Source organism: Suillus discolor (assembly GCF_016758755.1).
Source record: "Suillus discolor strain FC423 chromosome Unknown F5147scaffold_8, whole genome shotgun sequence".
Classification (NCBI taxonomy): Eukaryota; Fungi; Basidiomycota; class Agaricomycetes; order Boletales; family Suillaceae; genus Suillus; species Suillus discolor.
The window spans coordinates 474,019-500,957 of NW_024541255.1; the positions used below are offsets into that span (position 1 = coordinate 474,019).

Here is a 26,939-nt window from a genome sequence, read left to right on the forward strand (position 1 = left end):
GCGTAAAGAGGAGCACCATGCTAGGTGCACGCCGGTTGATGCTTGACATCAGAATTGGTCGGGGTGGAGTGAGGTGATGGTAGCGCAATTGAAAGCAGAGATGAAACGAGACGAGACGAGAAGAATTTTCTGTGGAGAAAGTCCATAGCCTATGGGTTACCAAAAGGAAAGGTCTAACGTCTCCCAACTCCACGACGAGGGAGCTTCTTGATTTGTCTTCCATCAGGCTGAGGAGCAGCACCGATGGTAAATAGAGCGCCTCCGCCAGATGAAGCAGCAGTAGGAGCAAATGAATTTGGCGTTACAGCTGGCGCTGCACCCGACTGACCGAATGTAAACGCACCGCCTGAGGACTGTGGAAGCCCGCCAGAAGGGGTAGCCGGGGACGCAGGCTGACTACCCCCGAACGCAAACGAAGGTGCAGCAGGCTGCGTAGACGCGGGTGTGCCAAAAGAGAATGACGTCCCTGGGCAGTTAAATGTCGATGGACTGGATGGTGCTGATGATGTGCTTTGCTGTTGCCCAAATGCGTTGCTTGCGGTCTGGTTGAATCCAAACCCTGGGGTCGGCGCCACATTAGGTGATGCTGCCTGCGAAAACGAGAATGGCACTGTAGATGCTGGGGCAGGTGTTTCAGTTGCGCCCTGCCCAAATCCAAAGCCTGAACTAGAAGGCTGGCCAAAGTTCCCGGAGCCAAACGCCATCCCCGGCTTTTCCTTGTCCTCTGGCTTCGAGAATGGATTGGCACTAGCTGTACCAAATCCGAATCCAGGACCTGTTGCCGTAGCAGGGCTCTGCGCGAAGAGGGTGCTCCCTGCGGGGGTGCTGCTGGCACCAGTGAAAGAAGAAAAATCGAGTATTGGCCGTTCTGGTGCCTTCCCGTTGATATTCATGTCACGACTTGGGCTCTCATCCATGCTAATCTCCTGGTCTGCTTTTGGTGGCGTGGCAGGACGCACGGGTGCAGGAGCAGGAGCAGACTGCCCAAAATTGAACGGTTTGCTCGTGTCAGCGGCATTGCTGCCCGCATTGGCATGCCCAAAGCTGAATGGCTTGGCTGAAGTAGTAGCTGGTGCAGGAGAAGGGGTACCAAAGGTGAATGGCTTCTTCTCAGCTGGGGCAGGCGAAGCAGACGCAAATGAGAAAGGCGGAAGCACCGAGGCAGGTTTCTCCTCTGCGGGCGCAGTACTGGGGCGTGGGCCGAACGGAAATCCAGCCGTCGAGGTTGTATCTTGCTTCCCGAAAAATGGTTTGGGAGTTTCTATCGCAGGAGCAGGTACGGGCGCAGGGGTAGTAGAAGATGCGGGCCCGCCGAATGAGAAAGCACTCTTCGATGGCTCTGTCATCGCAGGCGTCGGCGCATGTTCCCCAAAAGAGAATCCAGGCTTGGACGACTCAGCTGCAGGTGCAGAAACGGCGGGTGTGCCAAAGCCGAAGGGAACGGCAGGTGGGGTAGCTCCAAAGAGCGACGGAGGTTTGCTTGCTTCTTCCGCTGGCTTTGTAACTTCCTTGGCAGGGGCGATTTCAGCAGGTGCAGTTGAAGCGCCAAACAAAAATGGCGAAGAGGACGGTGCAGGGGTAGAGGCATATGGCTGCGGCGGAGAAATGACGGGGGAAGCGACATGCGTCAACTCTATCGCTGCAGGCGCTGCTTTTGGTGGTGCTAGAACACCAAATGACGTGCCAGTGCTAGTGGAAGAAGGGCCGAAAATTAAAGTACTTGCAGACGGAGGAGCTGCTCCAAACATAGAAGTCGTAGCAGGCGCAGAGGATGGTGTGGCAGATATTTGAGGAGTAATCACAGGTGTACCAAACAAGGAATTAGACGCCTCAGTGACCTTTGGAGCCTCTGGCACTTGTGCCGGTGCTGGTGTGAGTGGAAGAACAGGAGGGGGTGCGCCAAAAGATCCCAAGTGAGTAGTGACGGCCAACGGCTTGGTATACGCAGCCGTATTAGCAAAGAAATTGGGAACACTAGAGGCACTTGTGGGAAGGGCAGCTGTAATGGGCGCGAGCTCAGTACGCGCCTCTGTTTTGGGCGGCTGCGGGGTAGGAGGAACAAACGAGATGGCAGGGACTGCTGGAGCGGGGGTTACAGAGGGCTCGGGTGCTGGGACCGGCTTAGCTGCAGGTGCAGTCGGTTTAGACAATGAAAACGGAAGCGCGCTGATGGGAGGTTCTTTTGCACCTGTGGCATCATGAGATATGGACGTCTGCAAAAATGATGAGATCGTTTATTCATCAGTGCCATAAAAATGATCTACCTCTTTCGCAAACGTGAACCCAGCAGGGATTTCGAACACGGGTACTTTCTTTGCAGCCTCCTCAAGTGCAGCTCTTTCATCATCCATAACATCATCGTCATCTTCAAACGCCGCAGAGAACTTATTTGTGCGCTTTGTTGTCGGGCGCTCAATGTGATTGCGCATCCGCGAGCGTCCAACGCGGAGAGACGACATTTCCCTTGTAGCATTGAGTTTCGGCTCGAATGCAGGCGCCTTCGGAACTACCGCAACCTCCATCTGTTTCTTGAGTTGTGCCTCTTCCTCCTGTGCTTTCTTTTGTTGTTCGTTTAATCTCTCAGCCTCAGCTTCAGCGCTTTCGTCCTCCTCCATCGTCCGCTCTTTCTCCTTCTCTCGATCAGCCTCCTCATACGCTCGCACCGCCTCCTCTTCCCGCTTTCTCCTTGCCAGCCACTTTTTCATGCCACCCTCGCCCGCATATGGCTTTGTCCCATTGACACCATCTCGATCCTTCATCTTGTTCTTGCCTTTCCCCTTCTTACGCTCTCGGTCCCGGTCATGCATGAGAGTGATAGGGCGGCTCTTCTTGGATATAAACGTATCCGGGATCGGTGCACCCTTAAGGCGCGAGGGAAGAAGGGGAGTTTTGTATACCTCAAGCTCATGCAGGGCCTTCTCGGCGGGATTGATCGGCCAAAGATGGGCTATTGCAGGATAATCAACAATCAAAAGCGATTAGAAATATGGGCATACGTACGAGCGGATATATCTGTCATGGATCCTGTGCCAAACAGAACAGACCCCCGTCGGACAGGTGAGCGGGTTTGCTGAGAAATTCGTGTCAAGAGTACGCCTACGACAAAAGAAACAAGAAGAGAAAAATCCTCACCTTACGCTGAGAGTCTATTAATGAGCCAAGAGTTGCTTGTCTGGTCATTTCCGCAGTTGTGAGCTTCTGCAAGCCAGACGGGGGCTTGACAAACATGGGGTTTGACATCAATGTCGTAAGTGGTGGCGGTTCAGTTGGATCGCGCTCCCGGCGAGGGGGAATGACGGGGCCGAAATCGGAACCTGAGGGCTGGGGTGTAACAGACGTACGCATACGAAGGTTTGACATGGACGGTTCCCTGCTGATGGACATGGCATCTTTCTCCTCGGTGAGATCTTGCATAGTGGGAACTGGCTGCAACCGGGCTGGCGAACCGGAGTAACCTAACCCAGATGGAGGATCAAGAGACATTGTACGCACAGACGGCTGTGCCTTGAGCTGCGATCCACTTGGGTAAGGGGACATCGTGCGTCTATTGCGAGGTGTGGCAGCAGGTACACGGAGGGCTTTTCGTGGCGAGGGCGAGACATGACGGTGATTTTGGATGCGTACACCTTCAGATGTCTTATGATGCTGTATGAAGGCTGATCTGGGGGGATCAAGGTATGGTTGCTTATCTCTGTTGGGGCTGCCCATTCTCATTCTCTTGGTCCGTTGTTCCGAGTCAGAGTCAGAGTCATCGCGAGTTTGCTCAGAGGCAATGGGTAACCGCCTTCGCTTTCCTCTGGCGTCGCTATCGCCAAAGTCTTCTTCGCTGCCACCAAACCATGAGAGTGGGGCAGTGACAATATTCTTGATGGCGCCGAAGAACGAATTTTTGCGTCCTAGTGCAGCTGGAGGGGGACGAGCCTGTGTTTGGGTATAGGTGCTCATCACTGTCTGCATTGATGAGAACAGTTTTGATCCAGTGGTCGCTGTCGTCCTGTGCGCACAAACTGACAGTGTCTACAGCGCGTGGAGAACCCTCACGGGATGCAAACTTTGCTCCGTTTCATCCGCACAAGATCACAAACGAGGCGATACTCTCCCACGATCACACAGCCCGGCGGGTCATTACGTTATAATGTAAGGAACCGGTAAATGATTCCGATACTATTGACGTCGATGATCTGCTAGTAGCTAGCTTGGCCACAGTAAGCATCTGATAGGCTACAGCATGTATTCAAAAAGTCCGTTGAACTTGGCTGCTCGACATTTACGCTCTTTGTCATACAAGACACGACAAATACATACGACTCGGAACACACGTGTATCACCGGACACCGTGACACCAGAGACAGCGACCACATCTAAATTGGACGGGGATGTAAGTGACTTCGAGACCATGGGTTCTCGACACTAATCACTATCTATAGTCTCAAGAACGATGGTTGTTCATCGATTCTGTCTTCCCTATTCGTCTCGGTATCTGGGAGTTCGTACCACTCAACTACACCTTTTACCTTAACTAAACCCACGCAGTCTTCGACACTACATTGGCATATTACGCGAGGAAAACCTCTTGGAGCGCTTGCATGAGCGTCTCGAGACTGTAAAGACGCACGACTTCCACATACACGAGCTCCAGCCTTATCAGAAGGATGGTGGTGTCTTTGTGCGCTTCACTTATACTGGTCGTGATCACCAGACCGCACTCGAAACGCTTCAGACGGATCTCCAACTTGAAGCTACTAAGCATGGTGGTCTCCCCTCTTGGTCGGGACTTAATCACTGTAATATTTGGCTCGTGAAGGGAGAGCCGTTTCTTGAGGTGCGTTTTCGCAAGTAGAAGTTACTTGGCGAGAATGCAAACAACGCGATTAGGATATGTACCGATATCCGTCAGGAATTGTCCACGTGTCCTTCCAGGGCCCAGATGTTCCTGAAGAAGCCTTGTATAGTCTGTTTCGAGTGAGTTCACTCATTTATAAGTTTACCTCTCCTTACGCCATGGCAGTCGTGCGGCCGGATACAGAATATAACTTCCCCTACACCCGTTCCTGCAGGCACACTCCGCTCTTCCGATATTCTGTTTCACCGCGTACGCTCCGCCACCATCGCACGGAACACCATCCATGGATACACATTCTCCAATGGTGATGGAACGACACGTCTGAAGACTGTATATCAACGTCCCATTCAGGCCCATGCAATCAGAGACTGGCTGACTTCGCATCCCAGGATTGTGTTGCCGATCATATTTTTTTACTCGGCACGTTGACTTACACTGTGCGTGAACTCTTCTCCGATTTATTCATGAGCTAGAAAACAGTTGTTTAGATATTTGATCCCATAAGAGTCCTCTCTGTTGAAGGGAAGATGCTCAATTGGTTCGATTATCGCGGTAAGTATTTACAATCACGGTCATTCAACATACTAACTTATTTATTTCATTTCAGAATATAAACTATATAAATGGCTTCGTGCGAATGCCTTGGACCGGTTCTCCCTCACGAGCTTGGCTCGTGAAGGCGTCTCTCCACAGGGAGACATCTGGAAGGAGCGTGAGGATGCAGAAAGCGCTGTGCGGAGCTACCTCTCTGACCTACCTTGTAAGTTTCTCGCCCATTTTCCAATGTAACATTCTGACAGCACAATTTGAATAGCTACCGTTGCATTCGTGCATGGTCCCCAGGGCAGTGGCAAATCGCGTATGGTCGAGGCTATCATCCGCGACACTGGCAGGTTTGTAATACGCCATGTCCATCTAGACACGGCTTATCATGCTTTACAGAAAAACTTTAGTGATCGATTGTGCTGAGCTCAATAGAGCGACATCAGACATGCGTCTCGTTTCCGCACTCGCACAGCAGACCGGCTACAGACCAATTTTTGCCTTCCTGAACTCCGTCAACAACATGGTGGACATTGCGACCGTTGGCCTAATCGGGCAAAAAGGTGACCAGATTGACTCCTTCACTTTGTTAATGTAATAATGTATTTCTAGCGGGCTTTAAGTCTTCCCTTGAAGACCAGCTGAAACAAATACTCGAAGTCACAGGTACAGCATTGAAGAAAGTCAATCATTCCCTCCGCACTTCTGCGCAGCGCGCTGTTAAAGCAACACAAGAAGCTGAAGCACGACAAGCTGAAGAAGCACGAACTCGCGCTCGTATTCGCGCCGGGACATGGCACGATCCACGGCTGGACTGTATTGCCGGAAACGGCGTTATAAGCGAGCTTGGGGTGGGCGACGAGTTACTAGAGGGTGACGACGGCGGGCTTGCGGGCTTCAATGTGATAGAGGAAGATGCCGTAAACTCGAGTGATGGAGGGGAGAAGACGAGCGAGGAGCTAGCAAGACAACAACACCGGCACGCAGAGGACGTGCAAGTTGTGCGTACTCTACCGATTGTGGTCATCAAAAACTATGCCGCACGGGGAGGAGTTTACAAAGAAGAACTTCTCGGCGTTTTGGCGCATTGGGCAGCGTCCCTCGCCGAGAACCAGGTGATTCACATCACTCCATTTGTCAATTGTGCTCCTAATGCCTTTCGAGGTTGCCCATGTTATCGTAGTCAGCGACAACCGCGAGGATGCAAAGCTACTGGCCCGGGGTATGTTTTTTATCTACACCCATATGAGGTATTGTTAATATGGCGCTGCAGCGTTGCCTTCCAAGCCATTGAACTCTATTGCCCTTCATGATGCTGATGCCCCCACTGCACTCTCCTTTGTCCGCCGACGCCTATACGATGCTGGTATCACTTCGGATCTCACGCCTGCACAAAAGAAGGCCATCGAACACCTTGGCGGCCGCACGAGCGACCTTGAACGTGTAAGTTATATGTTGCCTTTTTAATGCACATACTGATACCTTCCTCACATATAGCTAATCCACAAAGTCTGCAGTAATCAAGGCATCGAGGAAGCGGTAGAAGATATCATTGCTGGCGGTGTCGGAGAACTGAGGAAGAAAGCCTTTGGAGAGGACATCGACGACGCTAAGAGTTTGCCGTGGTCCAGGGAGCAGGCGTGGACTGTGCTCAAGCAGCTGGCACGCAGAGCTGAGGTACTTAACTCCTGTGCTAGTCGACAAGTTACTCACTTTTCTCGTCAGCTGCCGTATTATGAAGTATTACTCGATGTGCCTTTCAAGGGAGACGAACTGCCGCTTCGTGTCATGGAACACGCTGAGATCATATCTATCAGCACACGACATGGTACTGTCAATCATTCAGGCTGGGGGGACGCTATTTAATATCCTTTTCAGGTCGACCCTCCACGATACGTCCCGGAAAGCCCGTGTTCAAATATGTCTTTGAGAGACTTGTGAACGGTAACGGCAATGCAATTGTGATCTAATGTTCTCTCACTAACGATACGTCAGACCCTGTCTTCCAAGCCACACAAGACATCGCGCTCAACGACAAAGTTATCTCGAGCGCTGAAAGTACCGTTCGTACATGCGAGTCCGAGCTTAGCACGCTTCAGGACCTCTCCAAAACGGAGCGGTCATTTTGGTGGTTCAGGCGTAGAGCAACATCCGAGCGGAGGGAATACTTGTTGAAGAAGATGCGTTCCGCACAAACAAAGATTCAGACTCTGGAGAAGCGGAATGCTGAGTTGAAGAGAGTATTGGCGAAGGGTGTTTGATTATATAGTATCGTACGCTTAACATATGCTCTGCAGATTCTACAGATCAACTTTTACGAAGTAGGGTCCACGGACGCTAGTCGATGGGTTGAGTAGAGTACAGCTGACCTGGCATCGTTCTCCCAGTTCAGTACACAGAATCAAGATTTACACTATTGCTTTCTTCTTAGCCACCCGGTGCTTGCAACACCGCTTTCAACTTGAGGCGAACTTGAACCAAGAATATTAATGCACTTTTCCTTCGCTGAAGCTCCTGAAATGAACTGCAGAATGCGATGACTTATGTATCTTGCATTAGGAAGGACAGTGATTTAAACAGCGTTGCCTGAAATTTAGGGCGATACAAAGGTAATATTTGTGGTGCTGCTGGTGCGTTATTTGGACCTGGCCCAAGAGATACGAATATAGCTAGATAGGCTTGATCTTGAAGTGAAGAGAAATAAGGGAGAATATCAAACACTACAGATGGCTGTAAGATAGTGTGAGGGAAAGTAGGCGAAAACACACCTTCAAATCTTGTACGAGGTAGTAAAATACACGAAGTCCTTCAGGATCCTCGCTGTCTTGGATATCAACAAGTGACCCTATTTTTGCAGTCTAAATGTGACGAATGAGTTATGAGATACCATTTGTAGAGATACTGCTAATCACGTACCTCGAAGGCAATGTGGTCATTGCCTACACGTATCTCAAGTTCTTGCTTTCCAACGATGTTTTTTTTTGGCCAGTTCGTATCATCTTCCCTGAAAGGCCAGTCAGCAGGTCAAAAATGGGGCACAGCTTGTGATTACTTTGTGATTTCACTCGATTCCACAATGCGCTTGAGCTCCTTGACCACTAACGGCCCAACCCACACTGAGGACTTGGGTCAGCACTCGAGCGGGACGCAGGATGAACCACCGACTTTCTTTACGGATCAAGCTGTCATTCCTATAATTCGAGTTGTTGGCATATCGAAGACGACCATGGGAGTACTCAAACTCCAAGAATTCATGGCCGTGTTTTCCTGAATGGCCAGTGCTGCATTGAATATTTAGCGACATCACAAAACGAAATTCATCATGATTTACTAGTATCTGAAAACGCCTGTCAGCTCAATTATTTCATGAATTAGCAACACACCCGCCTGAGATAAAATGGGTCACTGTCATGGGAAGACATAGCGGTCTATTGTTGAGCCTCGTTCCAAAGCTCATGAATCGGAGGGTTTCAAAGGCATGATCCGGCATTCGCCGGGTTCGATATTTGCATAGGCTGAAGCGTGATTCGCGAACTTGAAGACATGTTCCCTCAACGATCTTGTCTGGCTCTGCCAACTATAGCCAGATTTGTGCGGTTTAATGGCAGCAGCAGCCACCCAGTGTATGTGCTTGCTCACTACGTGTCTTGCAGCTGAATGATATCAGCATTTATGCAGTGCTACTCGACAGCTGGAATCAGAGGCTCCAGCACCATTGACAGAAGAAGAGTTTTCTTCCATGATTATTCATGGACGCAGCCTCTACCCCCCGTCATACCACCCCCGCACTCATTCAGTTCCAGTCGCTCAACTGCAGTTCCGCGCATACCACCCACAATTTCTTGAACTGTACATGCATTTTGTAGGACATGCAGCTGCAGCATTAGGCATCCCAATTTCACGCCCGGTGTACTTGCCAACACAACGTTCGCTATGGACTGTACCTCGTGGTCCGTTCGTGCACAAAAAGAGTCAAGAGAACTTCGAGCGGAAGGTGCACAAACGTGCAATTAAAGCATGGGATGCAGACCCCGAGGTCGTCGACCGTTGGGTGCGGTACATCTCTCGACATACAATGCCTGGAGTTGGGCTGAGAGTGACTCAATGGAAGAGGGCACCTCCTGGTATCGGACAACAGATGGTAGATGCAGCCGTAGGCTCAACCAGACTAGGATCAAGTGCCGACAACGTTAAGGCGTTGGCAAAGAAAATTGTGCAGCAAGAACTTTGATATTTTATACGTTTTCTATCTTTTGTTTATTTTGCGCTATAATCATCTGATGGTCCATGCATGATATTGCTGTAACTAGAGTACAGGCCCGACTACATGCATATTTTATGGCTATCCTACACCTCGTCAGCGTGATGACTCCCAGAACCAATTGTATCTGGTTGACCTCCAGTCTGCAGAATGGGTCTCTCCGGAGGTTCCCCGACAGAGTAGCCGATGACTTTGAATTCTAATATGAACAAACAACACTCAGCGCAAAGTAGTAGACGGTATTCAGACTGTAGACACTTCAGTACTAGGACCTGGCCTACCACAGCTCATATACGGCCACCGCAACGAACATGGATGCACAAGGACATCTTTTATCACTGAAAGTGATGCGGGTATCTGTGGGTGGACAATCTTTCAGCGCGCGACGTGGTGATCAATGCTGGTACTTAATGACAGAGACCATCGCTAGCTAGCGCATGGCAGCCCTTTTATTCCAGCTCTCCTTCATTCTCTGCCCACTCTACTGCGTCCATTCTCTCTCTGCAAGGAAAGACACCTCTCCAAGGCCACCCCAAGACCCTACGGGATCTCACTCAAGCATCTGAGTTCCTTACGCTTCCCGCCTCGTTCGGAGCCATTCAGCTAGGCGAAACATTTTCCAGTTGCATATGCATTAACAATGAGACCAATATCGACGTCGAGGGTATCAGTGTCCGCGTTGAGATCCAGACAGCAAACTCCAAGATACTGTTAGCTGAACTTGGTGGCCCAGGTTTCAAGCTCGCAACAGGAGATTCACTGGAATATGTGGCCCACCACGAGGTGAAGGAGTTGGGCCACCATGTTCTGGCTTGTATCGTCTCGTACCACCTGCCTCCGTCATACCGACAGCCCCCTGGTGCTAATGGCCCCTCAAATGAAGCAACCTTCCGCAAGTTTTACAAGTTTGCTGTATGTATTGTTTTCCATGGGACTTCTGGCGATTTGAATATTTCGACTGAAAACGCGCTAGGTTACCAACCCTCTTTCTGTAAAGACAAAGGTACATACACCTCGGTCTCCGTCGGCGTTGATGATTTCGTCAGAGCGCGAGAAAGTATTTCTCGAGGTCCACATTCAAAACTTAACACAGGATACGATGTGGTTCGAGCGCATGGAGTTTGAATGCGCGGAGGGATGGAGTGTTGTCGATGCCAACACGACAAATAATGATAAGGATCGGAGATTATTCTCTGGTTCGATGGCTCTCATGCAACCACAAGCCATACGACAGTATATTTATATCCTGACCCCAACATCGTCTTTCTCGTTTCCTGTCGTTCATGCAGCAGGCAGTGTCATCCCTCTCGGTAGACTTGACATCTCATGGCGTTCTCAGTTCGGCGAGCCTGGGCGTTTATTAACTTCGGTGAGATCACCGTCCAAAAGAGTAGTTTCATCGCTTATTTTTGACACCTAGATGTTGTCCCGTCGATTTCCTGGCCCCACTCCAGTTCCGAACCCAACTCCAACTCCAACTCCAGCTCCCCCACTCCAGCACCCTGTTTCAGCGCTTCCGCCTTATCTTCAGCGCACCGTGCCAAGTGCACCATCATCGCCCGCCCGACCGCGATCTCCACAACTTCCCCCTTCTCGACCTAGTTCCCCAACCCCGGCTCCATACAGACCAGGCTCACCCTTCCGCACGCGCCCGCAATCATCAGCAGCTGGATCTATGTCCAACATGCCTATCGCACCAAATCAACAACAAACAGTACCACCGGCGCCTGCTTCCGTGTTGGACGTCGAGGTCGACGTTATTGTAAACCATATTGCCAGGGAATCTATCGCTGTTGAACTGCCCTTCAAGATCGCTTTCACTGCCACTGTTTCTGCTGCTCTACCAAAGGCCAAAGGGAAACAAAGGGTCATAACTCTTGCTGTACAACATCTTCAATATCCGTGTGCTACAGCGATTGCATACCCTGAACCATTCCAGGCCACCGAAACAATTAGCTCACGGTTCTCGTCTCTGGGCTTCACTTCTGCGACGTCAACGCTTGTTACCCCTGTACAAAATTCCCCCAACATGGCAAGCGAGAATCTCTTGGTTATCTCGCCAGAGAAGATTCTCACACGCGGGGGGCCCACATTGCCACCCCCTTACTTTGAGTCCGCTGATGAGGAGAAACGCGCAAAGATGAAAGGCTGCGTGTTTGTTGGGTCATCCACACAGTTCCTGAACCCGATTGCGCTCACTGATCCCAGTCACGCCAGTCATCATGAGGACTCATTAGATGATGATGTGAGGAAGGCAGAGGGTAGTCAAGAATTTGAACTTACCTTCCTGCCTGTGCAGACAGGATTTGTGCGAGCGGGCGGCTTGCGCATCCTACTAGTCAGGGATGAGCTCGTAGATGTTGGTACAGATCAGGCTACTCATTACTTAGGGTCCGGCGCGAGGGAAGCAAGGACAATAAAAGAGTTAGACGTAGTCGCCGAACTTTGGGTTCATTCATGATCATGATTTATTCAATCTAATGGGCCTCGCACGATTTAGGGAGGCGCATGCACGCCGGTATAGCCAAAACGGTCTTTCGATAAGTGGAAGAATTATGGGTCGTTTCATGCGTGACTGCAGTCACCGGCGCCCGAGTGTGCAAGCTTTGGGAGGCATATTGCCCAGCGTGTGCTAGCTTGAGCATACGGGTACAGCTTCGTGACGAGTTTCAGTGGCCCGATGTCATTTCCTGGCTCGCATAATCCTGGGTAAGGTGCACCATATTCCTGGTAATGAGCGGGTTAAGACAAACTACGAACGTCTTGTGAACTAATACATCTTGCAAGCGTTACGTGAAGTCGCTGAATTTTTAGCTGCCCAAACGCTTTCCGTCGATGTGGAAACAGTCACATTCGCCCAGCATTTCCCCAGGTCAGTCTGCGTCTTGTTGCGCCGTGTAAACAGTACCGAGAATTCATGATTTTTCCAATAGGAAACCATTATCTCCTAATCAGTTCAGCAAAACACTGAGGGAACTCGGACTGACACCGTCAGCGGTACGTACTTTTCCGGGGGATTATGACACGGCACATTGGTTTTTTAGGTCCTCATCTGCGATATATCGGCTGTGACTTGGAATTTTTGTGATCCTTTCGGAATGGAAACCTAGCAGGAATGAAACGCACAATTGTACACCACCGCAATGGATTTAACTTCGTATATTATGGACGAGGGATATAAGTGACAGACGAGAAAATGGTGAAATATGCTAAATGTGAGTTTGATGTGGGTATGGAGAAGAATGTCCATGTCAAGAGACGATAATAATAAAAAAGCAAATGAAGAAACCAAGTTAAAGATATTCGAAGAGTGTTATCGTACCGTCCAGATCACTGACCACAATTCTCCCAGACTCCTCATCAATCGCGACCGTGCTCCAATCGTTGCGGTCTCATACGCGAAATACCATGGAATCATGTGAGCCATGCTGGCTAGTTGAGAATCCTCCTGTAGTCGTCAGTATCTGTCCTGCAAGTCGCTGATCGAACTCGCTAGGCTCCCTCGCGTACGCCCAGTCTTCGTAATAGTTGTCAAGCCAGATAACAGTACCATATCGTCCTAGAGCAACGTCCGACGTTCGAAATGAAAACACTGGTGAGCCTATCGTCTGCACTAGAGTGGGCTGTGCCACTTATGGAAGGTTATATAGAGAAGTCTCTCGTCCTGGAATGTACGCGGGATTTGGCGTAAGTACGAAAAGATACAACGTGTTCACCGGCCAGAGATTGGTGCTTCTAAAACGAACGACAATGTTGATTGGTGAGGGGCGGCGCGAGCGCGCAGCATGCCAGTTGACTTGCCCTGACATGTAGACGGAGTCTATGAGCCGTTGAAAGTTGTGCTGTGCGAGTGGGTACGAGATTGACACTCCCGGCGTTGCAAGGTTGTTGGGTCGGGGAATGGTGGAGTAGAGCTCGACAATCTGACGGCGGATGATTACTATGTAATCGTCACAGAGATGCATAGCTTCGCAGTAATGGAACTGCCAAATCATAGAACTCAGCGACGTGCGGGATTACACGGGAAAAGCAAGCTAACCGGTGATAGCGAGGGGCTCACCAACTGGATTTTCTCATAAGGCTGATCACTGATGTCCCATATGCTCACTTCCCCGTCGTCTTCTGGACGCCTCGTGACGAGTGTGCTCTCACTGAGTAGGTGAATCTCTCTAAGTCCATCAATGGTACTCAGCGGAACGAATGCTGACTCGGGGTTTTTCTCTTCGAAGTCGATTGTGAGTATTTCCGTTCTATGATAAACCATCAGCAAGAACGTTAAAGTGGGTGTTACTATTCACACTTACAGTGATGACTGGATCGCTATCATGGCTGGAGAAGAGGGATCGTCATTGATAACAACACGGTCGTATGGCCCTTCCATGTATGTCAATTTTGCTATGCACACGGGTTGTAGGACAGCAAGGTCCCAGCACTGGATAACGCGTTGTAGGCGAAATTGGCCTACCACCCTAGTCGCAACAGAAATAAACCAACGATTTCTTTTGCCAGGGAGAAACTCCATAAAGAAAATGTACAAATCCTTCTCGGAGGGCTCTTCAAAATCAATTTCCCTCTTCACATTCGGATTAGGGTTAGTCCAGTTTCTGCGAAGAGCGAGTGCACGACATGTACGCCGCTCGAGCTCTAAGGCTGACAAAGACTCAAGGGATTTTCCATAGAAGTAGGGTATAGGGATGTTTTGTTCCTGGACAAGAGTCCGCAGAAGGAGAGCCCACAGACTGCGCAGACGGGTGATAGCCTAAAAACATTTACTAGTCTAGAAAATAAAAATCAGATTAAAAAATGCTGTGAAATGAAGCAGGGGCACAAACCTGCCGTAGTGCCAGGACGCTTTGGATAGGAAGATGCTGAAATATATCGTCGAGAGGAATAGTAGGAAGGGATGGCGAGCGATCCCTATATGAGCCAATAGCTAATTCATCCATAGTTGGCATAGTGGACAAAATGGCGGGGGTTCACGTTACCGTTCACTGACTCACTGCTTTATTAACTACAGCACTATCGGAACTGATATAGCGAGAAATCGTTCCCTGGCCTCCGTTGACCATTAATGTAACGTGAGAAAGACCTCTGTATTCCGAATCCCAGCTTAATGGTCATGTTATTTATCTTTTGGCCAGGAGTTCCAGTGAAAATCGACAGGAATGAGGTAGAGAGCACATGTAGATAGATGTACCAAACGAAAAAGATAGAAATCTAATCATAGACAGGGGAAAGTCTTGAAGTAACAGTATCAAGGAATGCTAAAAATGCATTAAGAGGGAATCGAACCCCCGGCGGGTCGATGGCAACGACCCAGGTTACCACTACCCCATTAATGCTTGCGATACGTTAGGCTATCAGTAGTATATACTGTTTGATTTGCTAGGACATCAAATGGTCGAGACTAAACCTATAATCTGGTCTACTAGCGATTCAGCCACTGCTGCAGTAGTCAGTGTTCACCTTCACCAATTATGTAGAAACTTTTTATACATTCAAATAATCTACTTGCGTCCGGATCGACGCTTTTCTTTCGCCTTCTCTCTATCCATGACCTTTTGTTCAGCTCTCTCGCCTTCCAACATTGAAAACGCCTTATTCATGCGGTCCTTGTAAGCGCGGTCCTTTTCAGCCTGTTGTTTGTGCTCGACAGCTGCCAAGAATTTCGCATCCTTTCTGAGCTCACGAATGGCCCCCTTCTTCTCCTGCTTGAGTTGGTAGCGAAGCTTCGAGGCCTCGTTACGTTCATGATCTGGATCCTGCCGACGCAGGTAAGAGGAGGACCTTGACTCAAACTTGGGTATGTATGTCGGGATCGGAATTGGCTTGTGGGCCTGAAGTAGAAGAGGTCTACGAGCTTGACGAGCAAACTTCAATAACCTGGTGAGCTTGTCTTGCAAAGAGGAGGCTTGCGTCTAATTTATGGTTAATTCACTTTTCGTACGGTCGTGATATAGACCCACTCGAACGCCCTCCGAAAGTTTTGTGATGTCGAGCTTCATCAGGATATCTAGAACTGGTTGATAGAGCTCAATAAAACCGTCGAGGCTCTTGTACATTTCTGAAAACCGGTCCAGAAGGCGAAAAGCGAGACCTAGTAGATCAAGTTTATCCTGCTCCTGATAATTCTCGTCAGTCAGGAGCTGATGTAGGTTTGGTGTGCGGAAGTCAAGATGCTTGGACTTCTTGACGTCGATCGCAAGGGGTGCACAGAGATCTGAATGGAAGTCGGGGGAAGGAAATGAACCGGGTATTGACGTGACATTTTTGAGAGAGCTCGGAGCTAGGTGCAAGACCGCATTGATAGAAAAGTTAATGGCTTCTGGGACTAGGCGTTTGGACAATTCCTCGTACTGTAGGAATATAGAGGATAAGAAGAGTCCACTCGTTATGTCCGTTAGTGACCGAACACGGCACAGCCCCAAGTAAGCACCCATGAGAAGTCGTGCTGGTGAAATGACGGGATGGCTCATGTCACTACTAGACCATATGACTCCGATGGTGCGCAAGAGGGACAATTCAGCCGGTCCTGGCCATGTTCTTGCACCCAGTTCAAGAGCTCCCCGCGATAATCCCCGTTCCAAATTTTTGTGCATCAGCGAGAGTTTCTCCACGAAAATTCCCGCAGCTTCGATCGGGTACGAGCGGCAAAGTGCAAAGAGGTGGGGAACAATAGAGTTCAGGAGCGTGAATCGTGGAGCAGGGAGAGATGTGATATAGAGTATGTGGTCAACAAGGACGGATGTCAAGTTCTACAGAGAATGTCAACTGAGCTCACAGCTGTCGAAGGAAGGCATTACCTGAAGCTTCACTTTATGATCCGGGGAAAGGCTTGGGTGATGCAATGTGCGTATGCGCTGAACAACGATAGGCACATCTGTATCATCTATCTCTTCAATAATCTCCAGAAACTCTTCGTGTGACTCGGGGCAAGGGAAAGTGAAGGGTAGGTCATGTCGAACACCTGGTGGTTCTAGTTTTGCTGACTTCCGGTTCGTTGTGATTTCGTCGAATTCACTTCCAGAGGTACTCCCTGCCTTACTGCCAAAGCTCGTTTCACTTCCCTCCTCCGCCTCACTGTTCTCATCCTCACCGTCGGTCTCCTTGTCCTCATCCACACTTTCGTCTTCATCTTCCTCCTCCTCGCTGTCATCCTGCGCAACCCCCTGGTCGATCCCGCGAACTAATCCTGACCCAATAGTTGCGAAGGATCCATCCCCTGAAAAATCGTCCTCGAGGTTTGCGCCGCCTTCTCCATCTTCTCCGAGCATTCTCCGCATTCGCTGCCTTTCAGCTGCCTCTAAAGCCTCTTTTTGTTCGAGCGCAAGCTCGTCTTCCGTTTTCGTGCGATCCTTTGCTTTTGCGCGTTGATCAAAGGCAAGTTCGCGAACCTGTCTGTCGTAGTCCATGTAGACGGAGGGAATGCCAGGTTGAGAAGCCACGTTGCTATCGGTTATATGTGCGTCAGGCGTGAAGAGTAGACCTCTGAAGGAATCGAAGTCTTCGTCCAGTTGATGTCGCATACTCTCTTCTTGCGCGTTGTGCAGTTGACGGAGAGCCTAAACGAAAATTAGGAAGACTCCAGTAAAAAAGTATCATACATTACCTTATGTTGTTTACTTTTGGCGATGAGTTCTGCCATAACTTCCGCTTTCGATTTCTTCCGGTCGGACTGGAAAGTGAAGAATAAGTAGAAGAACATTTCCCTCTAACGTATGACAGGCGCACCTTATTGTCTGTCTCGTCCTTATCGCCGAAGCCACCAAAGTGTTCCCTCCCCACGATGTCACGATCGAGTTGGCCTTGAACGAATTAGAGAAAACATACTCGGTACAAAATATACGAATACTCACCTTCATCTTCATCTTCATCTTCATCCATAGGCAAACCAACATCATCAAAATGGTCGAGGTTCGAAAGGCTTTGGCCATAGTGCGTGAGCTGTTCCTCGCCCTCGAGATTAAATGCGGCGCCTTTGGAAGCTCGTTGCCTTTCTTGCGTGAAGCGCTCGAGCATGCGCTCCTCAAGAGACATAGACGGGTCGTTTTCACCGAAGCGCTTGTCGATGACTCCGCCAACACGACGCCTGTCCTGGATCTCTTTTAAAAGAGTTTTCTCGCGCTATTGTAGGCAATGTAAGAGACCTGTCGATACTCCTAGAAAATACAATATGCACACCTGTTCGATGCCCGCTTGTTTGCTCTCTGCGGGTCTCCCTTTGGATCCTTTTATCTTGCGTCCGCCGACATCATGTTTTACTTTCGTGACCTTGGTGTCGAAGGGATTCAGCTTCTTTTGTATCTCCTGCAATTTGGCGGCCTTCTTGAATTTATCTTCATCTATAGAACCTGAACGCTTGCGCTTCTTTCCGTTTTGTGGGGCCTTGCTGATCCCCGCTTGACATAACGCTGACTTGAGCTGAGATAACTGAGAGCCCTTCGCCATGCCTTGGGTAGTGTAATGATCGCCCGCCAACAAAATGTAATGCTTATATAAGCAGATAGTAACGGTGAGGCACACACTACAGTCGATTCCGAAAGTCGTGTTCGACAAAAATGAAAATTCATTTAGAATTTATGTAAATCAGTTTCGAGTTTTGTAGACTTCTGAACGGCTTCGAACACACTATCTCACACCTATTTCCTACACAGACTCCCTATGGTTTACCAGAGGGTCGGTCCTGACCGAAAAGAATGAGCTTTCAAGTTGTACCTGCATTTGGACTCTGGAGGAAGGATGGGAAATCGAGCACATGCTGCTGTTCTTGAAAGTATGGAGCGTACGGTATAGAGTGATGGGAGGTATACCGGTAAGTCTTAAGTAGCATATTCTATTTTAGGGGAGTTCAAAGTTAACGTTGAACGTTCGAACGCCCAAGCCCAACGCCTAGTAACGCCCGACCTCGTGTGTATACCTAGAATAAATAGAAGTAAATACAAAGTAAACGATAAACGATGTTAAATTGGTTGACTACGCGAATGTGCCATTCTCAATATTTCCCGAACGCGCTAGCAGGGCGGACACAATCATGCCATAAAGTTCGCCATGAAGAATTGTGGCCCCATTGGCATACTTGTCCAATGAGCCAGTGAGTGATCCTACAGTAAGACCCAAAAAGACGGTCGTCCGGCTACAAGTCACGTCATACAATGAGCTCATTTTTACCATCTCAAATACATCAAATTGATTTAGCGGTCTCCCAGCCTGGCCTTACCTGAAGATTACAGCTTTCTACGCTGGCAGCTTGAGGGACAGTGAGTCATATTTCTGCTTTTGCTTTTGCATCATGGCTGCGCTGATGGTGCAATACCTATCAGTATTATAATACAGTTGCTTTCGGACGAATTTCATACTGCTCGAGCAATATGAATGTCTGAATTTATCTGAAAATGATCGACTATCTCTACTCTTGCTCGTGGTCCACTGAGCAATCAACTTCTCAACTTTGTCGCTGCGCTGGCAGGGTCGCTGTGCTGGCAGGGTCGTTGCATGTTCAAATGAAGAAGTGACGAGTGAGAGATTGGGTTTTGATACAAAGGTCGTACTATTCACTCGAATCGGTTCTTGCAGGCTCTGTCTAAATTTGTGCCATCTGACAGCAATGACAATTCTGCCAAATCGATCAGAATCGTGCCAATGCATTAGTATATAAAAGCTGGCCGTTGTCCTGTAGTAGTCCCCATCCTTAGTGATATCATTTGAGAACCCCCTCAGAAGATTCCACATCACTTCGCACAGAAAATGCGTTTCTTCCTCCTCGCTGTTGTTGCCGCTTTGACAGCATCCATGTCTGTCAATGCAGCAACTCCATGTCTGCCTAACAATGATGAACCTGAAGCGACTTGCCAGACAGATAGCGATTGCTGCCAAGGCTATTTTTGTTTCTATCGTAGCGTGAGTATGAGCAGGTCGCTGTGCATCCATGGCTCACCTGTGCACCTTAGTTGCCGGGATCAGGCAAGATCTGCGAGGATACAACCAGTTAGTCCGAGAGACACGTCGCGACAGTGAGTCATGTTTTCTGTTTTCGCTTTGGTATTATCAGGGTTGATGGTACAATACCTAGTTCGGAGCCAAACAGTAAAGTTGCTTGTAGACGAATGTTCGTACTGCTCGAGCAATATGAATGTCTAGTCTTGTTCATGGTCCACTAAGTAATCAACGTCTCAACAGCATTGCCATATCCCACCTTGTAAGATACGTAAATAGCACGAAAAGACTAAAAACTACGCTCGGTGAAGTACCTATACCCTCGTAAAATTCGTGAACTGATATGCACATAAGTCAAAAATGTAACGCTACCGCATAGTAAACCAGCACATACAACCTCCCACTCAACTGCTCGTCATCAATAATTTTCGCCTCAAGGAAAAACACATGAGAACGCAGGGCCTCCTGCCAATCAAACGCCCCACTCATCCTTCTCCACAGAATTCCTGCACCTCCGCATTAGAGGTCGAGCTCGCGTTAGCACATACACACACACGAAAGGTTACATACACGCATGTACACAAAGTCATCTCATCTTCGGAGGAAGGCAGGTCTAAAACGGCCGGCGGGAACGGCGGACTGGTGGGATACACTTCATACCAGGGCATTCGTGACTCCAGAATGCGACAGGGACACAGGGGGTCCCATTAGACTAGCATGTACTGTCCCACATAGAGTTTATCTCTCAATGGACATAAATTGGACCCAAAAAAATTGTCGCTGCGCTGGCAGGGTCACTGCAGGTTCAAATGAAGAAGCGATGTGTCAGAGTTTGAGTTTTCATACAATGGTCGTATAGGTTCTTGTAGGTTCTGTCTAAATTTGTGTCATCTGACAGGAACAACGATTCTGCCAAAACAATCAGAATCGTAGTACCCATGCACTGGCCATTGTCCTACAAGTAGTTCCCCATCCTTAGTGATATCATTCGAGGCCCCTCAGAAGATTCCATATCACCTCGCACAGAAAATGCGTTTCTCCCTCCTCGCTGTTGTCGTCGCTTTGACAGCATCCATGTCTGTCAATGCAGCGACTCCGTGTGTGCCTGGTAATAATCCCGAAGCGACTTGCCATACAAGTAGCGAATGCTGCGATGGCTATAGATGTGTCTATCGTGACGTGAGTATGAGCAGGTCGTCGTGCGACCAGTATTCAACCACACGACTCACCTGCGCACCTTAGGGTTCGGGAACAGCCAAAATCTGCCAGTATCGGCCGTATAAGAATTGAGCCAGTAGCCCGAGCGGCATGTCGCGACGGTGAGTTATGTCTCTGCTTTTGCTTTGGTATCATGATTGATGGTGTAATATTTACCTAGTTCGGAGCCAATCAGTACAGTTCCTCTTAGAGAAATTTTTGTACTGCTCAAGCATTGTGGATGTTTGAATATATCTGAAAATGAAATGATCGACCGTGCCCAGTCTTGCTCGTAGTCCACTAAGCACGAGTTTGAGAGGCTATCGAAACAACCGACCATTGCTGTTGGTGTTATCATGAAAGCGAAAAAGAGGCGACAAAAATAAAGATAAAGGAGATTAATATTACTGCCTGCACGGTACTTGACACCAAAAGGTAGCGTGGGAGCTCGAGAGTGGCATCAGCGGATTGGATCGTGCTACAGAATGCTACAGAACGCTCTGTAGCACTCTGTAATCATGTGTAATGAATTACGTTTCCCTGATGTGGATCTCTTCATCGAGCAATTGTTGGATGGGGTACAAAGGACGGTTGACGGGGAAGAGGGACTTGCAAGAGCGTTTGTTGATAGTCGCTGACTTTGCTGACGTCTCTGAGGAAGTACAGGGTCGTCGGGATAATATGCCAGGGCCAGGTAAAATTGGTGCGGCACTGTGGCATATTCTAGGGTACAAATCATGTTTGTTCCAAACACTTTAAGTCCTCGACATGAGTGTCTGAATCTGTGTACAGGCCCTAGAGTGCACCACATTTAAAGTGCGTGTCCTCTGTGTCCGTCCTACTGGCGTGCATCTTGCGTTCGTCTTGCATGCCACTAATTCATTGAGTTTTCATTAGACCAAGCATAGGTTCCTTCCACCATCTTTTAAGACCTCGTACCTTCTATAATACCTCCTGAATACCTCCCAGAAACCTTCCATATCTCCCATTCGACCTGCGCCACCCTCCCACACACCTCCTCATGCATATCACCTTCCACAGACTTGGCTTAGAAGATTCGCTTCATACTGATCCAATCAAGGCAAGGCCCCTGGACGAATTTCCCTCTCTACTTGAATTCATGCTGAAATACTTACTTGAGCCAGTCGGATATCATACCTCACTCTTGCTTCGGTGATGCAAGCGCTGGATGGCAGCATACCAGTTAGATGACGTATGGATTAGTTTGTTCAAATAGTCGACTGAAAAGAAGACTTACCCTTGACTAACCCTGCTTTTCTGGTGTTGCAGTACGTGCATGCACTATATATAGGGGATTTGGTCGTCATTCACGACGGGTTGAATCGTGCAAGAGCACCAGTGTTTCACAGGGTTTACGATACTAAGGCACTGCATGCTGCAACACTACCAATATTGATGTCTTTGTCGAGAACTGCAATGAACGTATCAAATCTTCCTTTTCACGCTGAACGAACACGCAGACATTGCAGACGAAGAGGAATGACGTTATCACGTACGAATGCGAGACGCAGAATGTAGAACGAGATACAACGGTTGTCGCAGCATACATCACGACGGTGGTAGTACGCGTGTTGATAATATCATGATGTAGACAGTATTGATGTTCAAACTATACCGCTGACCAAGGATGGCTGACGAGCTCCTGCACTGATAACAAGGCATGATAGCGCACATCTGGATCCGGATGGGTCATGAGCTCCATTGCGCGGGCTTTGCCTCCCAAGTCTGTAATTATTCTGCGGAAACAATGAGACAGATGTAACGTTCAGGGTCGTATAACCTTGCTTACTTCTTTCCTCGTTCATAATGCTTAACATACTGTCCAAGATCGTGAACTGCAACCGCCAGAACTACGGGGTCGTCGGAGCCTAGTAGTCCAATGAGGGTCCTGGAATAAGGATCAGTAATCGAGCGATTGATATATGAGGTTGCCATTACTTCAATTGCTCATAGTCTCTATCATTCAATCTCGATGCATTTTCCCGCCAGAAAGCATCCGACTCGTGCACTGGTGTCCACGACAGATGGCCAGATGCCAGCTCAGACATATATTCATCATACGTCCTGCATCCCATCAATCAGTAAGACGTTGAAGCAGTATCAACATACTCACGTCAAGCTTTCAAAGTTGCGTTCTAGCTCATCTCTGACGTACTGTACGTCCTCCAAGATGTCCTCGTCGGACCATTTGCGAGTTGAAAGGTTCTTGGAGAATGGAAGAAGCTGCGCGACAAGCATAGCCGGAAGATTCTCGGAAGGCGCCTTCGTAATCAAATTCTTCGAGAACATCAGCATCGACCATCCCCGAAGAGAGAAAACATGCGCTTACACTGAAAGTGGCAATAATAACACGAATGACTTTCTCTTTCACGGCAGCCTGTGCCACTGTGATCAACAGAGGTATGATGTCGTATTTCCTTCAAAACTTTGAGAAAGTTGCATGATGATGCAGCTCGAACCCTCACTTGTTAATCTGTTCAGCGACATCTTGCTCGAATGAAAGTAACCAGATGCAGAAGATCACTTGGTAGCTCATCTGAGGGCCAGGCTTATGGCGGAGGATTTCGACGAACCTGTTCGATCAGGTAAGGTGTGAACTGATGAGAGATGCTATAAGTGCTCACCCTGCTAATATTCCAGGGATGGCCCATACTGCCCTACGGCATTCGGGACGAGCGAGAAGAGACTCCAAGCACTGAACCGCAACGTCACGTTTGTTTTGTGACTGGCTCTGCACGAGCGATGAAAGGACCTTGAGGAACGGCTGGAGGTGCTGGTGCTGAAGAGGAGTTGATTCCGAGCTGAGCAGATATAACGTCAATAATGGACTGGAGGAAGACAGATCACGCGCACCTCAGCAGCACGGTCAGTATTTGGGCGGATTTGAGTTGTACGAAGTCATCTTGAGCTTCCAGGGTCCTTACATAGGGCTGTTGGTTTTACAATCAAGTAAGAGCCACAGAAAACGCGTACCTGAGGAGAGGGGCATAAGGGAGGTCGGGGTCAGATTGAGCGGCTCTCGCGAAGAGCGGTATCCGCTCATCATGATCTACAAACATAGGTGTCATGTATTTCTTCACAAAACATTTGTAATGAAACATACCTAGGAGTGCATCGGCAATTAAGACCAGGAGGCATTGCATGGTATCAACCCTTTGCAGCTTCTTGAGAAGCCGAAGATATAATAGGGCATATGTTTGGCCATCTGACAGATGGATAGACTCAACCTTTGCCCTTGGCTGTCTGTCCACCTTCTTAATGAGAGCAAGCTCCTCTGAGGTCACCAGTTCGGCACGTTGGTATCCCTGAGTCCAGGATAAGTGTCATGCGCTGATGAAATCTAGTTGACGGACCTCCCATGGAACAGGCTTTGACCTTATCTTTGCGGAAATATCGTCTAGATGTGCATTCGAAACCAGGGAAAGGGACATTGTTGCCCAACACAAGCTTGTCCAGACTCTAATAGTTCATCTCGTCTGCTTGACCACCTTTAGTCCATTTCACACGCGCACGGAGGGTCACAACCCCCCTTGACTCTCACTTCAATTAAATCCCGGGTCAGTCTCTCTTCTGTCTAGGTAATGTTCTCGAGAACGGTGTTATCGTCGTGCAAACGCGCACCCCAAGGTGCGTGACACCCTTATAATCATTCTAAGATCTTTTGTAACATTTTTTGCAGCATGTCTCTTTCGCAGATTCGCGACCGAAGCCTCTGCAGCACATGAGGTCACGCAAGTAGATGCTGCACTGTCAAAGAAGACTGCACGGCCCAACCTACACACTGGAATTATCCTGAACAGGTCCCCCATAATAACCCGAACACCAACGCCCTTCGAGAAAGCTTACTACGCATACCAAACCCGCATCCACCGCGCGCTGCACAACCCATTTCCTTACGATTTTTATTTTAAACAGGGTTCACCTCTAGAGTCGCGATTCAACATAGAAGAGCGAAGACGCGAGCGCAAGGCTTTTGGTGCGCCTTTTGGTATGCAGACTGGGGAGACGAGCGAGGCTGAAAAGCTTGCCGAGGCTACTATGCGTGACGAAGAAGAGGCCATGCCGCGTGTTCATGAAGCTGACATTAACTCGGACTTCAAAAACTTGAATAGACGCGGTCAGCGAAACCTATATCTATTACTACAAAAGCAGGAGAATGGGACGGCCATTTGGAAGTTCCCTCAGGGAAGTGTGGACAGGGGAGAGCTTTTGTACCATGTCAGTAAATTGATCCCTCTCTGGTTTGCTTGTCCTTATATTCTCCAACCAGGCGGCGACCCGTGGACTTGAGGTCGAGTGTGGAAACAACATGGACACTTGGATAGTCAGTCGCAATCCAATAGGCGTCTTTCACCCTCCATCACCAGCCAGTACAGGTGGCGCTGAAGAGGTTGGTCCTACTTCCTACGTTCTACATCTCGTACTGACAGCTCTGCAGGATGTGGTCTTCTTCTATAAAGCACATATCATGGCTGGTCAAGTTCGCCCAAACCGAACGCATACACAAGACTTCGCTTGGTTAACCAAGGGTGAGATCAAGACCCGGGTGGATGAGGACTACTGGTTAGGCATCAAAGATATATTGTCGGATTTCTAATGTATGGTCTCTATATTGTTCTACTCATCGATATATCATCCGGTGCTCTACTGCACCTACTTGGGGGCAGAGATAGCCCGACGCATATCTGGTCGCTTTTGTGCATCATCGAATCTGCGCACCACCACATCACACTTTGTGCTCTTGCATATGTGCTTGGAGTTTGCCTTTACGTCATCTGAGAACAAATTGAGGCCAGCAGCACGTTCTACGACATCAACTAAGTGCAGCGTATCAGTAATACGCCCAATATTGAAGGGCTTGCGCGCATACCTGGTATAACGAAACTCTCCAAAGGTGCATCGTCAGGAATAATGGCATTCGGGAGCACAAACGCGCCCGTCGAGATTTCTACCACGTCCGGTGCTGAAGGTGACAAAGGTCTCGAGGCCAGCACAACTTTGGCAAAATGGGTCGGGACCGCAACGTTTGGCGGAGATCCAATAACTTCATACGTCTGCAAAAACGTGAATCATGACGATAAATAGCGTCCTTGAGAGCCTAGACTGACCACGCGGAATTTACCGTCTGCGTCTTTTCGGGGGAGATACAGCGGGACAGTAAAGACGTAGACATCAGAGAAAGACCCTGTAAGGCGTCTACACCAGTCTTCCAAGTACGCCCAATCTACGAAGCAAAATTCAACTTGAGACGTCTCCTATATCACCTACTTACAATGCCGATTGAAGCCAGCGCCGACCTGAGGCGCGATATTTGACAGTAAGAACGTCTCATCCATAGCCTCCTGAGAAAGCTTGGCGTCTGCAGCAGGAACCCTTCGGACTCGTCAAAACCCGCCCCCTCAAAAAAACTCGACGTACGTACATATGTCCACGATCATACCCGCTTCGGAAGTAGTCCTGCAGCTTTGCGCGGAACATCGCTGGGAGAGACTCATCCTCCACGAACGTCGAGTTTGAGCGGTCGGGTAACCCATCCCCTGAGGGACGCTGCTGACTGGATTTGCCAAGAGATGCAAGAGTAAGATGCTCTGCAGTCTATGAACGCAGTGTTAGTCAATAACTGTTGAAGTGTAGAAAAATCACTCACCCATGCAGGATGCCTGAGTCTCCGGTCATACGCAGCAGTGTACGCTTTACGAACCAAGAGGTCCGGTACAGGACCTGTTCAAAACCCAAGTTCAAGCGAAAGAAACAAAATCATCATTGTACAACACACAAATCACCTGGGTGACCATATTTTAAGACTGGGGACGACAGTGCAGAAACTGTAACAGCATTCGAGAGTTTTGCGCCACCACTCTGGCCCATTTCGATTATTGGAGGAGCGACGGACGTGTTGACTGAGGTGGTTATAGGGATTTGCCTCTTCGTGGAGGCTACCGCACTGGCCACACCCCCTCCTACTATTGCGCCGACCGCGAAGCACGCGGCGTGGATGACAGCTGCGCTCGGCATTTTGTGAATGGACCAAAACACTAGTTTTGTAGAAGTTGAAGTGGATGTGGAAAAGTTATGGACGCGTCTCAGTCCTAACTCAGTCCCACTCAGATCACTGCTCTCAGTTTGTTGGGCAAAATAAAT

General features: G+C 48.9%; 10 protein-coding genes and 1 non-coding gene across 11 annotated transcripts; 4 read left to right on the plus strand and 7 right to left on the minus strand.

Moving 5' to 3' along the window:
* Positions 1–173: 173 nt before the first annotated feature.
* On the minus strand, positions 174–3,957 carry F5147DRAFT_751561 (uncharacterized protein; the record flags this gene model as incomplete). The annotated part of the gene is made up of 13 exons (XM_041440190.1): positions 174–590; positions 612–1,592; positions 1,623–1,719; positions 1,747–1,847; positions 1,887–1,934; positions 1,974–1,999; positions 2,024–2,042; positions 2,079–2,213; positions 2,265–2,947; positions 3,001–3,070; positions 3,133–3,455; positions 3,489–3,578; positions 3,606–3,957. 13 exons carry the CDS (start codon positions 3,955–3,957, stop codon positions 174–176), a joined length of 3,342 nt encoding a protein of 1,113 aa, XP_041296928.1.
* A 215-nt stretch (positions 3,958–4,172) lies between these two features.
* Positions 4,173–7,835, plus strand: F5147DRAFT_676608 (RNA12 protein-domain-containing protein). Its single transcript, XM_041436052.1, has 16 exons — positions 4,173–4,378; positions 4,428–4,486; positions 4,534–4,822; positions 4,876–4,962; positions 5,009–5,236; positions 5,332–5,395; positions 5,451–5,603; positions 5,658–5,736; positions 5,786–5,949; positions 5,999–6,501; positions 6,551–6,608; positions 6,660–6,829; positions 6,884–7,063; positions 7,112–7,214; positions 7,265–7,330; positions 7,382–7,835. Exons 1-16 carry the CDS (start codon positions 4,229–4,231, stop codon positions 7,645–7,647), a joined length of 2,619 nt encoding a protein of 872 aa, XP_041296929.1. The 5' UTR covers positions 4,173–4,228; the 3' UTR covers positions 7,648–7,835.
* Positions 7,836–7,910: 75 nt separating this feature from the next.
* Positions 7,911–8,823, minus strand: F5147DRAFT_676615 (mago nashi). The gene is made up of 7 exons (XM_041436053.1): positions 8,774–8,823; positions 8,718–8,723; positions 8,552–8,667; positions 8,439–8,502; positions 8,303–8,390; positions 8,155–8,244; positions 7,911–8,106 (listed from the first exon to the last, which is right to left on the minus strand). The coding sequence occupies exons 1-7, from the start codon at positions 8,806–8,808 to the stop codon at positions 8,056–8,058; spliced, it is 450 nt and encodes a 149-aa protein (XP_041296930.1). The 5' UTR covers positions 8,809–8,823; the 3' UTR covers positions 7,911–8,055.
* Positions 8,824–8,931: 108 nt separating this feature from the next.
* F5147DRAFT_676618 (ribosomal protein S10 domain-containing protein) lies at positions 8,932–9,864 on the plus strand. Its single transcript, XM_041436054.1, has one exon. It carries the CDS (start codon positions 9,126–9,128, stop codon positions 9,615–9,617), a length of 492 nt encoding a protein of 163 aa, XP_041296931.1. The 5' UTR covers positions 8,932–9,125; the 3' UTR covers positions 9,618–9,864.
* An 11-nt stretch (positions 9,865–9,875) lies between these two features.
* Positions 9,876–12,128, plus strand: F5147DRAFT_676620 (DUF974-domain-containing protein). Its single transcript, XM_041436055.1, has 4 exons — positions 9,876–10,006; positions 10,065–10,559; positions 10,621–11,016; positions 11,068–12,128. The coding sequence occupies exons 1-4, from the start codon at positions 9,959–9,961 to the stop codon at positions 12,106–12,108; spliced, it is 1,980 nt and encodes a 659-aa protein (XP_041296932.1). The 5' UTR covers positions 9,876–9,958; the 3' UTR covers positions 12,109–12,128.
* A 1,046-nt stretch (positions 12,129–13,174) lies between these two features.
* Positions 13,175–14,602, minus strand: F5147DRAFT_820318 (uncharacterized protein; the record flags this gene model as incomplete). Its single annotated transcript, XM_041443666.1, has 4 exons — positions 13,175–13,630; positions 13,687–13,897; positions 13,952–14,406; positions 14,480–14,602. 4 exons carry the CDS (start codon positions 14,600–14,602, stop codon positions 13,280–13,282), a joined length of 1,140 nt encoding a protein of 379 aa, XP_041296933.1. The 3' UTR covers positions 13,175–13,279.
* Positions 14,603–14,918: 316 nt separating this feature from the next.
* On the minus strand, positions 14,919–14,989 carry F5147DRAFT_t42. The gene has a single exon. It is a non-coding gene; the product is annotated as a tRNA-Gly (tRNA).
* A 56-nt stretch (positions 14,990–15,045) lies between these two features.
* On the minus strand, positions 15,046–18,132 carry F5147DRAFT_676624 (Nop14-like protein). Its single transcript, XM_041436056.1, has 7 exons — positions 17,829–18,132; positions 17,504–17,771; positions 17,379–17,452; positions 17,257–17,322; positions 16,451–17,209; positions 15,614–16,402; positions 15,046–15,565 (listed from the first exon to the last, which is right to left on the minus strand). The coding sequence occupies exons 1-7, from the start codon at positions 18,093–18,095 to the stop codon at positions 15,155–15,157; spliced, it is 2,634 nt and encodes an 877-aa protein (XP_041296934.1). The 5' UTR covers positions 18,096–18,132; the 3' UTR covers positions 15,046–15,154.
* Positions 18,133–22,180: 4,048 nt separating this feature from the next.
* F5147DRAFT_413073 (ATPase V1 complex subunit H) lies at positions 22,181–24,390 on the minus strand. Its single transcript, XM_041429684.1, has 11 exons — positions 24,152–24,390; positions 23,902–24,103; positions 23,772–23,847; positions 23,652–23,717; positions 23,423–23,599; positions 23,264–23,371; positions 23,128–23,215; positions 22,912–23,075; positions 22,737–22,862; positions 22,588–22,686; positions 22,181–22,534 (listed from the first exon to the last, which is right to left on the minus strand). Exons 1-11 carry the CDS (start codon positions 24,227–24,229, stop codon positions 22,408–22,410), a joined length of 1,311 nt encoding a protein of 436 aa, XP_041296935.1. The 5' UTR covers positions 24,230–24,390; the 3' UTR covers positions 22,181–22,407.
* On the plus strand, positions 24,380–25,395 carry F5147DRAFT_769678 (39S mitochondrial ribosomal protein L46-domain-containing protein; the record flags this gene model as incomplete). The annotated part of the gene is made up of 4 exons (XM_041441055.1): positions 24,380–24,425; positions 24,478–25,016; positions 25,069–25,188; positions 25,237–25,395. The coding sequence occupies 4 exons, from the start codon at positions 24,380–24,382 to the stop codon at positions 25,393–25,395; spliced, it is 864 nt and encodes a 287-aa protein (XP_041296936.1).
* A 56-nt stretch (positions 25,396–25,451) lies between these two features.
* Positions 25,452–26,813, minus strand: F5147DRAFT_743700 (uncharacterized protein; the record flags this gene model as incomplete). Its single annotated transcript, XM_041439619.1, has 7 exons — positions 25,452–25,615; positions 25,669–25,852; positions 25,907–26,022; positions 26,071–26,171; positions 26,221–26,393; positions 26,446–26,519; positions 26,582–26,813. The coding sequence occupies 7 exons, from the start codon at positions 26,811–26,813 to the stop codon at positions 25,452–25,454; spliced, it is 1,044 nt and encodes a 347-aa protein (XP_041296937.1).
* Between the last annotated feature and the right edge of the window lie 126 nt (positions 26,814–26,939).

What these genes read in the sequence shown, in the direction of transcription:
- F5147DRAFT_676608 (XM_041436052.1), top strand. Translation starts at nt 4,229, where the DNA reads ATGTATTCAAAAAGTCCGTTGAACTTGGCTGCTCGACATTTACGCTCT. An exon ending in CCTTGTATAGTCTGTTTCGA is followed by an intron (nt 4,963 to 5,008) that starts GTGAGTTCACTC and finishes ACGCCATGGCAG; the next exon opens with TCGTGCGGCCGGATACAGAA. An exon ending in ATCATCCGCGACACTGGCAG is followed by an intron (nt 5,737 to 5,785) that starts GTTTGTAATACG and finishes CATGCTTTACAG; the next exon opens with AAAAACTTTAGTGATCGATT.
- F5147DRAFT_676615 (XM_041436053.1), bottom strand. Translation starts at nt 8,808, where the DNA reads ATGTCTTCCCATGACAGTGACCCATTTTATCTCAG. An exon ending in CAGCTTGATCCGTAAAGAAA is followed by an intron (nt 8,503 to 8,551) that starts GTCGGTGGTTCA and finishes CCAAGTCCTCAG; the next exon opens with TGTGGGTTGGGCCGTTAGTG. An exon ending in GAATCGAGTGAAATCACAAA is followed by an intron (nt 8,391 to 8,438) that starts GTAATCACAAGC and finishes CTGGCCTTTCAG; the next exon opens with GGAAGATGATACGAACTGGC.
- F5147DRAFT_676618 (XM_041436054.1), top strand. Translation starts at nt 9,126, where the DNA reads ATGATTATTCATGGACGCAGCCTCTACCCCCCGTCATACCACCCCCGC.
- F5147DRAFT_676620 (XM_041436055.1), top strand. Translation starts at nt 9,959, where the DNA reads ATGGATGCACAAGGACATCTTTTATCACTGAAAGTGATGCGGGTATCT. An exon ending in GCAAGTTTTACAAGTTTGCT is followed by an intron (nt 10,560 to 10,620) that starts GTATGTATTGTT and finishes AAAACGCGCTAG; the next exon opens with GTTACCAACCCTCTTTCTGT. An exon ending in CTGGGCGTTTATTAACTTCG is followed by an intron (nt 11,017 to 11,067) that starts GTGAGATCACCG and finishes TTTGACACCTAG; the next exon opens with ATGTTGTCCCGTCGATTTCC.
- F5147DRAFT_676624 (XM_041436056.1), bottom strand. Translation starts at nt 18,095, where the DNA reads ATGGCGAAGGGCTCTCAGTTATCTCAGCTCAAGTCAGCGTTATGTCAA. An exon ending in AGATGAAGATGAAGATGAAG is followed by an intron (nt 17,453 to 17,503) that starts GTGAGTATTCGT and finishes AATTCGTTCAAG; the next exon opens with GCCAACTCGATCGTGACATC. An exon ending in CCAAAAGTAAACAACATAAG is followed by an intron (nt 17,210 to 17,256) that starts GTAATGTATGAT and finishes ATTTTCGTTTAG; the next exon opens with GCTCTCCGTCAACTGCACAA.
- F5147DRAFT_413073 (XM_041429684.1), bottom strand. Translation starts at nt 24,229, where the DNA reads ATGTCCCTTTCCCTGGTTTCGAATGCACATCTAGACGATATTTCCGCA. An exon ending in TTATTATTGCCACTTTCAGT is followed by an intron (nt 23,076 to 23,127) that starts GTAAGCGCATGT and finishes ATGTTCTCGAAG; the next exon opens with AATTTGATTACGAAGGCGCC. An exon ending in CATTATGAACGAGGAAAGAA is followed by an intron (nt 22,535 to 22,587) that starts GTAAGCAAGGTT and finishes TTGTTTCCGCAG; the next exon opens with AATAATTACAGACTTGGGAG.